Here is a 15,639-nt window from a genome sequence, read left to right on the forward strand (position 1 = left end):
TTATCATGTGCTTTTCCAAGGATGAATAATGACTAGTAGCTCTGTGAACAGTAGACCTCAGGCAGTATTCTCATCCACAAGTACCTGATTGAAACTTTAGACCATATGTAAATACAGCAATAGACTGGCTTCTCCACACATCTGTGTAATCACTTGTCAGCTGATTTATGATGAATAATAATGATTCTATAGTCTGATTTTTACTCTAATATTGGCGTATGAAGGAGCTCCTTTTTCCTTTTATATTATCCTTAAAATGCAAAATTTCCTAAAACATTGTATATACGTCGACGCGCAATTTAAAAAGGAACATACCTAGTAAACTGGAAGTAGTTTATCACTCAACATTTAAACATTAAGAGAAATGCCAAACCGTCGACTTGAATCTTAGACGCCTCACTTCACTCGGTCAATTATCCTTTTCATGTCCTTCAGCGAGTTTTCCCAGGGATGAGACCTAGTGCAATCAAATTTTTATATCATAAACCTACTGTGTTCCAAATTTCGTGAAAATCGTTAGAGCCGTTTTCGAGATCCGTTGGACATAAATATATAACCATATAAATAACCAAATATATACAGTAATTGCTCGCTCAATATAATAGGATGATAGGCTATTTTAATTCTATTGCAATACAATCTTCAGACACTTGTAAGAAAACTGGTATTGAGATAATTTAAGCTACAGCAAAATATTATTTCAATTAATCAATTCAGTTAACTTGTTCGGTAGATTTACTCAACCAAAAATCCTTATAATTTTTTCTTGTACGTATAATAAATTCACTCTTTATTGAATAGATTTACTTACTGAATTATCTACATAAATGTCCACCATGACCTATTCTAGATATATATTGTAATCTTGTGAGTAGTGACTAGACTTGATGCATAATCTAATATTTTCCATCATTTTCAGAACCTCCTCAAATCCAGCCGTTCCAATTTCCTGATAATCTGCAGGAAGGTCACAGGGCTCAGGTTTCCTGTACAATCATCTCGGGTGATTTTCCTGTTGATATTTCCTGGTACAAGGATGGTAGACCCCTCACTCAAGAGCCTGATGTTCAACAACAGGTTAGGGAATAACTCAATTATATGATGTAGATTTAATTATTAAATTATTCTTTCATCCAATGCAGTTCTGAACTATCAATTATTGATTAGTGGGCATTGTATTTCATCTGAAAGGTTCTTCATTTGCTTGAAAATTATTGAAAATAAAAATAGTCAAGAGTCTTGTGAATAGTTAATAGGTATTATATATTATTAACACTAAACTATACATTACAACGAGCCTTTAGTGCTAATCAAGTTTCAAACTATTCATATTTTATGCGTTTAGTTTTGGACATCTTTGAAAACTAGATGTATAGTCTCACTACAGAATGTAAAGATTTTGGTGGAATTTATATGCTGCTTCTATCAAACAAACCCATTCAAAGTAATTATTTTCACATAGGCCTATCTTAAAGTATGAATCTCAATACGGGAAGAATATGTGGATGAAGATTTTGAACCCTTCAAGGAATCTATTACTTAATAATTTTTTCAACATATTTTTGTTCCCCCACTTTATTGAACAAATTATTTACAGGAAAATTGATTTCTGAGTACATAATTATAATTCTAGCATTGCCACGTTGAAACTTGATTTTTTCAGTTGCACATTTTTCAAATGATGAACTATTAAGCAACAAAACAGCATTACTGTTACTATTAGAAAAAACACAATACGGTATAACTATAGATTATCAATTCAATCAATCAATTTAATTGCCTTGAAGCATAAAAATGTAGCCTATTCATCCCATTACAATTGATTAGTTCAGAAATTAAAAAATCAATAATATTCTAGAAAGGTAAATTTTAAATCTAAATTTTATGAATCTATTTTTTCAGGTTCATCAGTTTGTGAACGCTTTGTTCTTCAGTAAGCTGGGCGCCCACCACTCAGGCCACTACACCTGCATTGCCAGAAATGCAGCCGCTCAAACCAACTTCACTGCCAAGCTCATTATTAAAGGTGACCTTCATCTCATAACTTGACAATATTCATTAAATTCACAATATGCATCAATTCCCATGTCTTAGCTCATGTGCATTATACTATATTATCTCAAGCTATATCAAATAGAATGAATGCTGTATAGAGTGATTCACTTTCAGTATTAGTTAAATGGGAAGCTTTGGTGTTATCCATAAGGAATGCTGACAGTTTCAATAGAATCATTCAAGTAATTTTTGAAAATATATTTTTTTTATTAATCTCATTTTTTCCTAGTAAAGTTAATAAAAATTTAGTACCTTTAAAAGTATTAAATGCTAGCTTACAAAAATATTTAATTTATTTTTGGGTTTACCAATCATATATTAATAAGATATCAAACAAATTCAAACCACTTAGATGTTGGTTACTACGTGTTTCTATCCTATCTGTCTTCGAGGATTCTCATTCTTTAGGCTACATACTGTGGACAAGCTTAGTTCAATTACAATGTTTATAAACTTGATAATCAGTCACTAACTTGTACCTAATTATAATTCATGAATGTAAGCACTCCATGAAATTGATGATTCCATGATAAATTTGATAGAATGAATTTATTCATCTAATTATCTATCTATAAAAAAAGGCTTTGTCAGCCCAAAACTGTTACCGATTCAGGAACACAAAAATTTAACAAAGAAAATAAATCTAATATTCTACTATAGTATAATTATAAGTAATTAGAGAGTTAAAGAATACCTAAAACTTATTAAATATTCTATGTTTTGATTTCGAAACTTTGTATTTATTTCTTTATATATTTTTGTTTCAGTTGCTCCAACATGGGCAATAGAGCCTCAAGATGTATCGGTGTTGTATCAGCAACCAGCTGTAATCCGCTGCCAAGCCAATGGATTTCCTCCACCTCTCATAACATGGATGAAGACATCGGGTGAGACTGAATAGCCCTATTTTTTTACATGATTAGTGATTGGTTAGATGAAGAACCAAACAAGCACAAAAAACGTCTAATGCTAATCTCAAAGAATTTCACGAACTAATGTTTTCTCCAACTATCCCAAATTTAAAATGAAAATAGTATCGTAATAAAAGGACTAACAGTTCATTCAAGAGAACGATAATTCTTCTGTCTTTCTGTTCGCATTATCAGGTTACTTGCCAGTTTGTATGTAATTGTGCATATTTTCTTATTAGATATAAATTAATTATAATTCGATGACAATTGGATTCTACATCATTTAATCTCATATAATTCTAGTTGGGTCTATTGTTCTAAAATTGTTCATAAACAATATGTAACATTTATGGATCAATTAAGGTCCAAGTCCAAATATTAAATTTTACCACCTAAATTATATTTAAATTTATATAAGTTGCAGCAATGTTGATGACTGAAGTAATCTATTCCAAATATTCAAGACACATAGCTGTGTCAAAAGTAGAATTAAGCGAATCCCGCTTGAAAAAGTCTTTTTTTTTGTTTCACGACGAGCTAGCTGTACATTTTTATTGAAAAGATTCTTTGCAAAAATGAGATCAATTTCCTTCTTATGAAACTTGTACAGCTTCCCCTTGTTCAGCGTTTTAATCGCCTTGAGTTTCCAGATATTCTCTCACAATTTTAATTAAACCCTTCTATTTTAATATTCTATTTTCCACCCTTGTATGCTTAGTTGGAATAAAAAATGAATACTTCAATGATAACGATTCACTAGCATACTTGAAAATAATGTATACGATATACAAACTTTTTATCCATACAACAAAACTAAAGAGGCACAATGAGCTTGTATTCTCTCAACAGTCTCAACAATATAATAGTTGCATGCGATATTTGTGTAAAGATTGATTCTGAATCGTTATTTAAAGTAAAAACGTTTGATCAAAACTTTTCTCTGACTATTCCAGGAGAAGACCCATCAGACTTTATGCAAATAGAGACCACTCCAGGATTGTCAGTGTTTTCGAATGGCACAATTTACATACGATCAACTGATTCCACTCATGAAGGGCAATACTCTTGCCATGCTAATAATGGCATAGGTAACGTCTTGAAGAAGACCATTTTTCTGAGAGTTAATGGTAAGTATGACTTTGCACTAATAATTATATATAACATTGATGACTGTTATTGTAAATGTTGTCTCATATACAATTATAATATGATATGTCATAATATTTTTATATTTGTTATTTGTTTTCTCAAATTTGTTGCTAGATTCATTATCTCTTATAATATTTTAAGTTTGAACATATTTATTTCATTAATGCATTTTATTCAAGGAAGGTTCAAAAAGTACAAAGTTTCACTCACTAAATTTTCCCTTGCCATCTCGTTAGTGGTGGAGGCCATAAATAATGATATTCCATTACAAATCATAAGAGTAGGTCTTACCTCATTAATTTAAGATTTCTGAGTAAGGAACTTGATATACTCTTTCATTTTAACTCACCCAATTCTTGAGCTTTAATACAAACAGCTATTCTCATTCACATACGTGTATGGTGTTCATACAAACCTCCGATTTTAATAACACTTATCTTGAAATATATGAGAAGTGGGAATATTTTCAATTATCTGTGTAAGCATTAAATCTGAGAGATGCTAAAACCCTGAATTTATTCAGTAAAAGTTCTAAATTGGCCATAGAGAACTGTTTAATAAATAATGTATTTCATTTAAAACTAATAGATACATACATGAGATTTTGAATACAGTGTGAAAAATAACCACATAGATAATGAAGGTTCACAGTACAGCTAATAGAAGTTTACGGGAATCGACGAAAATGTATTTTTGGCAGTTGGTAGGAATCCGTATTATCGACGATCCGGATTTTTTACGTCCGGTTTATCGATGCTCTATCTCATCTAAGGCTGGCCACTAACGGTGGAGCATGCATGATAAATATATGTCGTCATACATTGTTGTGTCATCACAGAGAAATGCTTCGAGCAAGATTTTTGGAAATTAAGTTTTTGTATCTTCAAATTTTATTATTAATTGTTTCTTCGATGTTCTATTTGAAGTTGAATTATTTTTCTATCATTAGATTTGTAATTTTCCAGTGGTTTATTTATTGTTATTACATCTTTATGTTATGTTAGAAGGCTGTCGCTGATGACAAAACAAGCATTATGAACATGTGTCATGCATTATCATGAATGTTCCACCGTTAGTGTCCACCCTAATGTTGTATCCACATGTTGACCCAGCTTGATAATTCAGCGTAGGTGAATAAAGTCATTTGAAGGCCATCGCTGGCAAACCACCCATCCACACATTGGCGCTGCCCTTTGTTGGGCCAAAATATAGATACGGCTTGAGAATGTCCAGTTCAGTCACAGTAATCACGATCTTAGATGTTTATCATGCATGTCCTACCGATAGTGGCCAGCCTAATGACACTCTACCTGTCTTCCATATTTTATTATTTTCAATATAATCAATAATATTTTATTCAAAATGTTAATATATTTAGGCGGAAATCAATGCTCATTTTTGTGATACTTTGTAATAATTGAAACTGCGATTCAAGTTTATCAGTGTTTTGTTACATTTTTTATTTAAATAAAATAATCGATAATGTGATAATAGTGGAATTGATGTTGTGCAGTTCCTGCGCACTTCGCGACGCGTACGGTGAACCGAAGTGGCGTGGCGGGCGAAGAGGTGACGCTGACCTGTGAGGTGGACGGTGACCTGCCTGTGCAGGTGTTGTGGAGTGCATCCCCTCGCTTACACCTCCCACCAGCCCACTCCCGCCACACGGCGCGTGGCGTCGCCTCCGAGATCCGCTTCATCAATGTGACGCGTCGTGACGCCGGCACCTACCACTGCAACGCTCACAATCACTACGGCCAGGACAGTATGACCATACATCTCGCTGTCAAAGGTTAGTTACAATCAGTGGCGGCGCTTGACCTGAACAGTTGGGTGGGCCAGTGGTGGTAATTGTTGGTGGTGGGGCTAGGAAGTATGGGTGTTTTATGAAGCACATTCAACTTGACAAGTTGTTACATAGGTAGTCTATGTCATAATCCTATAAACTAAATTAAAACAACATAATATTATGTAACTCACCAAAAGACTCGTCAAAGTAGACACTACAATTGGATTTTTGATAAACTAATTAATCTATGCAAATATTAGCACGAAAGTAGCTAAAATTATTAACCTATTTGTCTATAAAATGATAATAAACAACTTGTTTGCCAATTAGGATGTAATTCACATGATGAGATGTAAACTAAGCTATACTAGCGCTTAGCAGTCCAAGCGAGAATAGTGTGAATCATCGTCCAATGGGCCAACTCAAACGGGACCACTTGCTACGTATAACTATGCATTTCTCCCAGCCAGTCCAGCGCCGACGGCTTGCGTTGCCTTGCCAATACGCTCTTATGAGAGCTAGAAGGGCCTGAATTCTGGGGCCCTTTCAATGTGCTACGTAATGATTTGCATGGTATTTCAACGAGTTTTCTCCAGATGACAGTTCAAAATTCATTTATATTGTATTTTATTGAATAACTATTAACCACATAACCTGAAGCATTTTAAAATTTACTTTACTGTTTCATTTGGGAGGGCCCGGCCCACTTGGCCCTTATGGAAGCGCCGCCACTGGTTACAATATTATATCACATTATGTATGTATTATTTTATATTTGTTATACAGAGTGGGTGAAAAGTCTGAGAACGGCTTAATATCTCATACACAAAGGTAATTTGACAGTGGGTGTGATTGGGGATCTTACTCGAATTAAAAATACTACTTTACTATGGCTTTAAAAATCTGGTCCGCCATCTTGGATCCGCCATTTCGAATGCAACTTCATTTTTTAAAATAGGAAGGTGGTCATGCGATACATGATTTCGATACGGGATTTCATGAAAAAAATAATCGCAAAAACCGCTTATCCATATCTCAAACCTTTTAGAAGATATTCACATTATCAATCAATAATATTCAAAGCAGAAAGGAGAGAAAAAAGTCCGAGAGCGGCTTAGTATCTCATAAAAAAATGTGATTCCAAGGTGGGTGTGATTGGGAATCCTACTCAAATTGAAAATACTACTTTACTATGACTTTAGAAATCTGGTCCGCCATCTTGGATATGCCATTTTGAATGCAACTTTAATTTTTTGAATAGGAAGGTGGTCATATGATACATGATTTCGATACGGAATTTCAAGAAAAAATGAATGGTGAAAACCGCACATCGTTATCTCAAACCGTTTAGAAGATATTAACATTATTAATTAATACCACTCATGTATTTAAATTTTGATTTGCATGGTATTGAATTGAATTGAATTGAATTTATTCCATCACTGCATGTACAATAAAATTGTATGGCAATCGTCAATTACATAATAAAATTTTATACATTGTTTAAAGCTATTAGTTCATTTAAATTATAGAAGCATTTTTCTTTCAACCATTCTTTCAGTCTACTTTTCAAATTCACTGAATTGTCCATATGTTTAAGGTGTTGAGGCAGGGAGTTGAGTATCTTCTTACTGATGTGACTAGATTTTTTTCATAAAACGCCGTCCTGTGTTGTTGTATCCTGTATGAGTTTCTCGATCGGGTGTTGTAGTTGTGGAGGTCGGCACCTCTTGACCACGATGATGCGTGTTTGAGGCCGAAAGCCGCGGATTCGAGAATATACAGAGAAGGCAAAGTGAGTATCCCTGTTGCTCGGAATAATGCTCTGCATGATGTTCTAGGTGGTTCTTCAGCATTATTCTAAGTACTCTTTTTTGCGCCCTGAACACTCTGATCATTTCTGGTGACGTGCCCCAAAACAGCAACCCATTGGTAATGAGAGGCTGGAAGTAACCGTAGTACGCCGAAAATACTATTTGCTGGTGCATTGTTTTGACAGTCTAGAGATTGCAATGTGGCCTTACTGAGTTTCTTCATTAAGTTGTGAATGTGGTCATTCCATTTCAATCCAGAATCCATTTTTATTCCCAAGAAGTTGCAGACATTTGCCGGTTCGATCTGTTGGAGATCAATTCCAAAATCAAAGATGACTGGTGTGTTGAGATGAGTTATGGAGAAGCTGAGGTAGCATGTCTTCTTGATATTCACCTTAAGAGCATTTGCTTCACACCAATTGTGGATGCCATCTACTACCTGTTCTCCTCGATGTTGTAACTCCTGATTAGTATCTCCTATAATGAGGAAATTGGCATCGTCGGTATTGATTAATAATGTGAATATCTTCGAAATGGTTCGAGATATCGATGTGCGGTTTTTGCCATTCATTTTCTCTCTAAATTTCAAATCAAATCAAAATCAAATTTATTGTCTTACAAGAAATGTTCACAAATAAATACAGATTACAAAATGTAATACTTTAGAATAAGAAGTATATTTTTAACATAATAATATACTAATTTGGCGAAACCAGCAAAACCACAGTTTGAGTGCCGGTGACGAGAAAATCGTGTATCGAAATCATGTATCATATGACAACCTTCCTATTCAAAAAAATGAAGTTGCATTCAATTTGGCGGATCCAAGATGGCGGACCAGATTTTTAAAGGCATAGTAAAGTAGTATTTTCAATTTGAGTAGGATCCCCAATCACACCCATCGTGAAATTGCCTTTGTGTATGAGATATGAAGCCGTTCTTGGACTTTTCACCCACCCTGTATAATGATAGCCCCATAGAAAAAACACGACACAGATAGATTGAAAACACTTGAAAGCTTACATAATACTTATTATTTCGTTGACTGAGTCACCTCCTTCAACTTGTGAGTCGTATGACTACAATTAAGTACTTCTACACTAACTCACCAGTTGAAGAAGATAACTCAGTAATCGAAATATTCTGTTTTACGTAGGCTTTTAAGTGTTATTAAATCGATGTCGTTTTTCTGTAATATATTAGTATTACAAAACCATGAAGATGACAACAAGATCCGATGTATCTCTCTGGTCATATTTGAATAATAACTACTTACTAGAATTTCAGCAATTTTGAACTCGTAGTATTATACGTCTGCTTATATCACAAAATGAAACGTGTTCAATTAAACTCTGTTGCTGCAGTTTGGGTGCAAATAATCTGGGTTTTGGCACCAATTTACTAGTAGTTCTGTGAACAGTAGACCTCACGCAGTATTCTCATCCACAAGTACCTGATTGAAACTATAGACCTTATGGGAATACAGCAATAGACTGGCTTCTCCACACATCTGTGTAATCACTTGTCAGCTGATTTATGATGAATAACTCTATAGTCTGATTTTTACTCTAATATTGGCATATGAGGGGGGCTCCTTTTTCCTTTTATATTATCCTTGAAATGCAAAATTTCCAAAATCCTTGTATATACGTCGACGCGCAATTAAAAAAGGAACATATCTGTCAAATTTCATGAAAATCTATTACCGCGTTTCGCCGTAAATGAGCAACATACAAACATTTAAACATTTAAACATTTAAACATTCAAACATTCAAACATTCAGACATTCAAACATTCAAACATTAAACATTTAAACATTAAGAGAAATGCCAAACCGTCTACTTGAATCTTAGACCTCACTTCGCTCGGTCAATTACTTCAGTTGATATTTGGATGCATTACTGACCATTCGAAACTAAAATATCATTGAGATGTTGAAGAATTGGAATTGGACAAATTTTGTCTGGTGTGAGCAAACAAGCTGCCCAACACCCATCTCGACTTACTAAAACGACTACAACATAAATACTACACACTTCCAAAATATCTGAAATGTCAGTGATACTATTAATACATGGCCAAAAAGATACACCAAGGCCAGGTTGCACAAAAGCAAAAAGGTTAAATTTATATAGTGATTAATTTCACGAGAACCAATCGGAGAAGGATTTTTCTAGAGGAAGGCTTCTCTGATCGCTTCTCGTGGAATTAATCACTATAAAGATTTAACCTTTTTGCTTTTGTGCAACCGGTACCAAATCTTGTTGACAAGGGATGTCATCTTCATATTTTGGTCGGAAACTTTTCGAACTATTCTCGTATAGGTATAATACAAATCTTCCGTGAACACTTCTGTATACGCATTTTCAAATGAATGGAAATTCTTTATTCTCTCACCAACGATAACATTTAAGATAGGTAAGTTGAAGACTCTCCTTATGGACACATGCCTGTGAGAGAGAAGCAAGATGTAATGGAACAATATCTCAACTATCATAAAGTTTTATTGGCTTATAGATAGATGTACAGTATTTTGAACTCTTTGACTGAACATAACAGCCACCAGCCAGAAGTACTCAACTTTCCCCTACACTATTATGGCATAAATAATATAATTCATAAATAATTATATTAAGTATATTATACTCTATACACTTTTATTGTATACTAGCTGGTAACCCGTGCTCCGCAAGTGTCCAATTAAAAATTTGGCTTACTTGAATCTTTAAGAATTTAAAAAAGGCATATAACCATCCTCGGTAAATTAAAAATCTATATGCAAAATTTCAAGTTAATCAGCAGAGTAGTTCAGACGTGGTAATGCGTCATTCGTGAATTTCATATCCTGTACATGTAAGCTATAAGCCAATTCTTTCTTTTATTAAATTACGGTACAGAAGATGTAATTGCATTTTCATAATTCAAATCAAACTTTATTTCCTCAAAAAAATCACAATACATGTTATGGACAGCAATACAACTTAAAATATGCACAGCATTATAACATAACTGACTATGAACCTATGAACCTTGAACCTATGTTGATAGTATAATTTTTATAAAGTACCGTATTTCTAAAAAATACATGACCACGACTACAAACGATGACTGTTAAATAAATAGCTATTATTGCTGCTAATAACTAATAGCTGTTAAATAGGAGGAAGGTCCCCGCATGGGGGTTAATTTTCATAATAACTATTGTTCTAAATTGTTTAAATGTTTGCGATTGTGTGTGTAGAGCCGCCAGACGTGCCTTCGCGCGTTGAGTTGGTGGAAGTGGGAAGTCGATGGGTGAGCGTGCGGTGGGCGGCGGGTGGAGGGGGGGACCAGGCCCCCATCACCCAGTACCTCGTGCAGTTCCAGCCAGTGCACGCCTCTTCCCAACAGGTAAGGCAACATTCAAATTAAAGAAATATGTTCAATAAATGAATTATTATTAAATTTATTATTTAAATCTTGATCATATTTTATCGATATTTGGCTATCGATAGGCCTAGGCCTATACCAGAAAAATAGATTCATCGAGATTACCGATTTATCAGTTATATCGTTTACTCGTATAATATTCATCCTTGTAAATATTCATTGTACCCGTAATATTGATTGATATAGGCTCTATATCAGTATCAGATAATATAATATTAGGTAAGTTTACGTAAATTAAGTATGTCATGGGTTAATGTGAATTAATTCAATGATTATAGAATAAAATATATCATTATTTGAATTACAAATTTATCATAAAGAAGTTGATTTAATTCTGGGGTTCACTGAATTATTGAACTCTTAGGACGAGCCGCCACTTAGTTATATACTTTTATTTGAGTATGTTTTTGTATTGGGTAGTGGCCAGTATTCCGTAAGTGCTGATAGTCGTCAGCATTTATAAGAGTTGAAAAGAATCATTTCTACAAATTGGAATACTCAATGGAAATGAAAATTCACTTGATTCATTCAGACACACAGGACATGTAACACATATAAGTCTCAAATACCTGCATATACAGTATAGGCCTACATGAGAACATATTATAGAACGAATAAAAGTCCACTTTCTTGATAAGGGCTACTTGTATTAATGAAAAATTAAAAAACCAAATCACCCTCCTTTGCAATTTTATTCGATCTCTCGCAACATGTTTCGACTTATTAGTAAGTCACTCGCATCAAAATGACATAATAACTCGAAACATGTTGTGAGAAATAAAATAGAGATGATGAAAGGTTGATTTTTTAAATTTTATGTAGACGAATAAAAGTTATGAATACACTTCCAGTGAATTTAATTGGCTACAACAGTCGGCTACAACACTATTCAAATTGAATAATCAATCAAAAATTTTCAATGTTCGAATTGATCAATCTATTATTAATAAAAATAATACAAAATGCAAATTTTAGTGATATAAATTCATATGAACAAACAGGCTGCACAAGCTTTCAGAAGATTTTTGTAATATTTGAAATTGATTGGAAATATTCTTTATTAGAAGGTGGTATATAATGATTTGTAATTTTACATATACAAAATCATTAAATATTAAATTATTAATTATCGAAATATATCAATATATTTTTTATCAATTTTGTATGGTAATGACTTACAATTTGCATTGGGGTCTTGGCATGACCAGCTTGTGATTTCAAGTATCTCAAGAATCGTCAAGGTTTTGGTTTTTTCACAACATTTTTCTATGCTTGCTATCGCATAATATTATCTTGTGAATTATATTGGAATGCTATGTATTGCCATGATAAAAAAAGGTACGGTACCTGAAAGTTGCAGTATTACTTGTTGTAGTGTAGCCTACTTATAATTAGGCATGACTCACCACTTTTACCCTTCGATGCGTAGTTAATTAATTTAATTGTTAGGTGTGGAGCAATGTGAGCGTGGGCGGCGCAGTGCACTCTGCGCACCTGAGTGCCCTCTCCCCCGCCTCCGGCTATCAGGTGCGCGTGCTCGCCGTCAACGAGGTCGGTGTCTCCGCCCCCAGTCCGCCAATTGTCGCCAACACACTCCAGGAAGGTAACACCGCTATTCTATACATGTTCTATTATTCAATTCAATTAAATTTCAATCCATTTTATTATAAATTATTTGTCTCATGCTCTACAACTGTGAGAATTGATAATAGTCGTACATTGAAACATAAAAATTGTAACATTCATAATATAAAAGCTTGGACTTAATAACTTTTCAACATAGTCGAAATATAATTTAAAAACTTATGAAAAATATGTCAGTTACAGCTTCATCCTATATAAAAACAGTAATCAATAAAATCCTATAAAATTAACATTATACTCGATAAGTCAATACATTGAGATTGTATTATGTATAGGTTCAAATAATGTACAATTCTTCACTATTTCAAGGTCAAAAAATATTGAATGACAGATTTTTTTGTAGAATATGCAATTTCAAACCTTTGTAAAAAAATATAAGTGTTTGTCCATTTTCACACTAACAACTTTGGAGAGACTTAGAACATCAGGCCTAATCCACACACTATGATGGGCCCGCATTTCTTTCATAGACTTTGAAGAAATTGCCTACAATCAAGATTTCTCCATAATGATAACCTGTGCATATAGTGCATCATAGTGCACAAATCCGAATGTATAAAACGACTTCCCATTGAAAGAACCTTTCTTTAGGGATTGTAATTAAATTTAATTTAATGGTTTTTAAGTGTTAATCTTAGAATGTTTAGGTATAATAATTTTGTTATATATTTGTAGCTCCAAGTGCTGCACCAGAGGGAGTGACTGCTGATGATATCAGCCCTGAGACTCTTATGATCAAATGGAAGGTAAGTTGCTTCCTAATATTGAAATAGGCCTAATGTTGTTTTGAGAAGGAATACTTTCACACAAGGGACAGAGATTTACCCTTTACTGTGTGGTGTAAAGTTTGCAAATAGTGGTACAATTTAAAAGGTACTTGTTTTTTATTGGTATAAAATTAATATGTATAGGTAACCTGTGCATATTGATCAACGTTAGTAGACTATCTACTAACTTTGGATATTGATATGGATCATTTACCGCCAAAAAATTGTTTGGTGTGCCTATCAATAAGAGTATGATCCAGTAGCTCGAGTAGTTCTGTAGATTCAACATCACAACTTATTTGTCTTCACATTCATTCATTTTGCATCTCTTTCTCAGCTGTCTATATTGAAATATGACTATCCAGTCGAGGTATATATAGGATTGACTGAGCAGAGTTCATTTTAATTCATTTTGTCTCTCTTTCTCAATTGAAAAATGGTTATACAATTGCGGGCGGTGCAAATAGGATTGACTGGTTTCAGACGCCGCTGTCGCTGAGCGACGAAGAGGTGCTGGGTTACCAGGTGAGCTTCCGCGAGGTGACGCGCGGCGCGCCGCAAACGCGTACGGTGCGTGGTCGACTCAAGCAGCAGCTGCTGTTGACGGGGTTGCGTCATTTCGCGCGCTACGAGATCACTGTGCGCGCCTTCAACCAAGTTGGCCTCGGCGCCACCTCAGCGCCGATCGTCGCCACCACCACTGAGGGTGGTAGGTAAATATTTCCGGTCATCACCAACAAACTTTGCTGCTTGAGGGGGTTCCCATGGGTTCTTCATGAATACCATTGGTTCATATGGTAGAGATGACACTTATGGACAGAAAAAAAACTAGTGCTGGAGAATTTGAATTTTAATAAATTCAGGAAAATTTTGCGAACCTCGAAAAGATTCAAATTTAGGTTCGTTTTACATTCAGCCACCAGTGTTTTGCCAGTGAGAAACAATTGGAGGCCGAAGGTTACTAATGTAGTAGAGTTGATAAAATACTGGAAATTTAAACATGGATAGTCTCGAACAATGAAATATTAGTATGAGTAGCGTTTATCTATCTAGAGAAATGACCTCCTGGCTTAGTATAAAAACTCCTCATGTTTTTTTTTTGTAATTTTCAACTATTCTTCACTCTCCCTTATGTCTCTACCAAAATACTTTTTCTTCCCTTCCTCACTCCCTGTTTTATCCTATTTAATGGTATTTCATATTTCATTTATACTGTATTTTTGCCTTTACAACCATTGTCATTGTAATTATGTTTTTGGGACGAATAAAGATTTGATTCGATTTGAAGGTAAAACACGTTGAGACACCAGGATTGATCCGAGTTAGGCTGCATTTCCACATATCAGCATCAGTGAAAGTGTCCGGTACAGTGAGTGGATGCGCCAATAGAGAAACAGATAACAATTATCGATGCGCCATGCCTATGTGAAATGCGATAAAGAGAATAGCGATGAGAGAAGCCATCTTTATCAAGGTTGGTCTATAGCTATTTCGGCCTACTATGTAAATACTAAAGATAAAGATAGCTTCTCTTATCTTTATTCTCTTTATCGCATTTTAGAACATTGGCGTGGCGCATCGATAATAATTGTTATCTCTTTCTCTACTTTCTCTATTAGCGCATCCAGTGAGAATATTATTCTCATAAGCTCTAATGGGACTACTTATATATTCTCGCTCGCTGATACTGATATGTGGGAATCCAACTTGAAATGCCAACCGGGTCGCCAAAATCTGGTGGCCAGCTGATAGAATCTGGTGACGCGGCTGGCGACCCCAGTGTAATGAGGACTAATGCCCCCCGACTCGCTCAGACACCTGGCAACCCACTGGTGGCCGAATTTAATACAAGCCTAAGAACTAGAACATTAAAATAAATAAAATTGATATCAGTTTGGCTTTTTTTTGGTGCATCACAACTGTCATAATTATGCTGGTATAGTCAGTTTAACGTGACAATCCTGTAACACGAGAGTGACCTGGCTGGAAACTTTCTGTATTATCTGGAATCGAACCCAGGACCTTCAGGCTGCTAAGCAAGCAGTTTACCCACCAGCTGACGGGTTACTCCATATTTTCT

At 34.6% G+C, this 15,639-nt stretch overlaps 1 protein-coding gene across 6 annotated transcripts in view; it reads left to right on the plus strand.

Annotated features, from left to right (window-relative positions):
• Positions 1 to 15,639, plus strand: part of LOC111044208 (Down syndrome cell adhesion molecule-like protein Dscam2) — a 327,413-nt gene that overhangs the window by 270,837 nt on the left and 40,937 nt on the right. For all 6 annotated transcript variants that reach the window (XR_005570601.1, XR_005570602.1, XM_039422275.1 and 3 more), the window contains exons 11-19: positions 920 to 1,077; positions 1,903 to 2,026; positions 2,823 to 2,942; positions 3,920 to 4,093; positions 5,629 to 5,907; positions 10,961 to 11,109; positions 12,598 to 12,751; positions 13,468 to 13,538; positions 14,043 to 14,268. Coding sequence is in view for 4 of the 6 variants with exons in the window: in XM_039422275.1 (XP_039278209.1) it covers positions 920 to 1,077; positions 1,903 to 2,026; positions 2,823 to 2,942; positions 3,920 to 4,093; positions 5,629 to 5,907; positions 10,961 to 11,109; positions 12,598 to 12,751; positions 13,468 to 13,538; positions 14,043 to 14,268 (1,455 nt within the window). In the remaining 2 variants the exon portion in view is untranslated. The remainder of the gene's footprint in view (positions 1 to 919; positions 1,078 to 1,902; positions 2,027 to 2,822; positions 2,943 to 3,919; positions 4,094 to 5,628; positions 5,908 to 10,960; positions 11,110 to 12,597; positions 12,752 to 13,467; positions 13,539 to 14,042; positions 14,269 to 15,639) is intronic.

This window comes from Nilaparvata lugens, chromosome 2, assembly GCF_014356525.2.
Source record: "Nilaparvata lugens isolate BPH chromosome 2, ASM1435652v1, whole genome shotgun sequence".
Taxonomy (NCBI): Eukaryota; Metazoa; Arthropoda; class Insecta; order Hemiptera; family Delphacidae; genus Nilaparvata; species Nilaparvata lugens.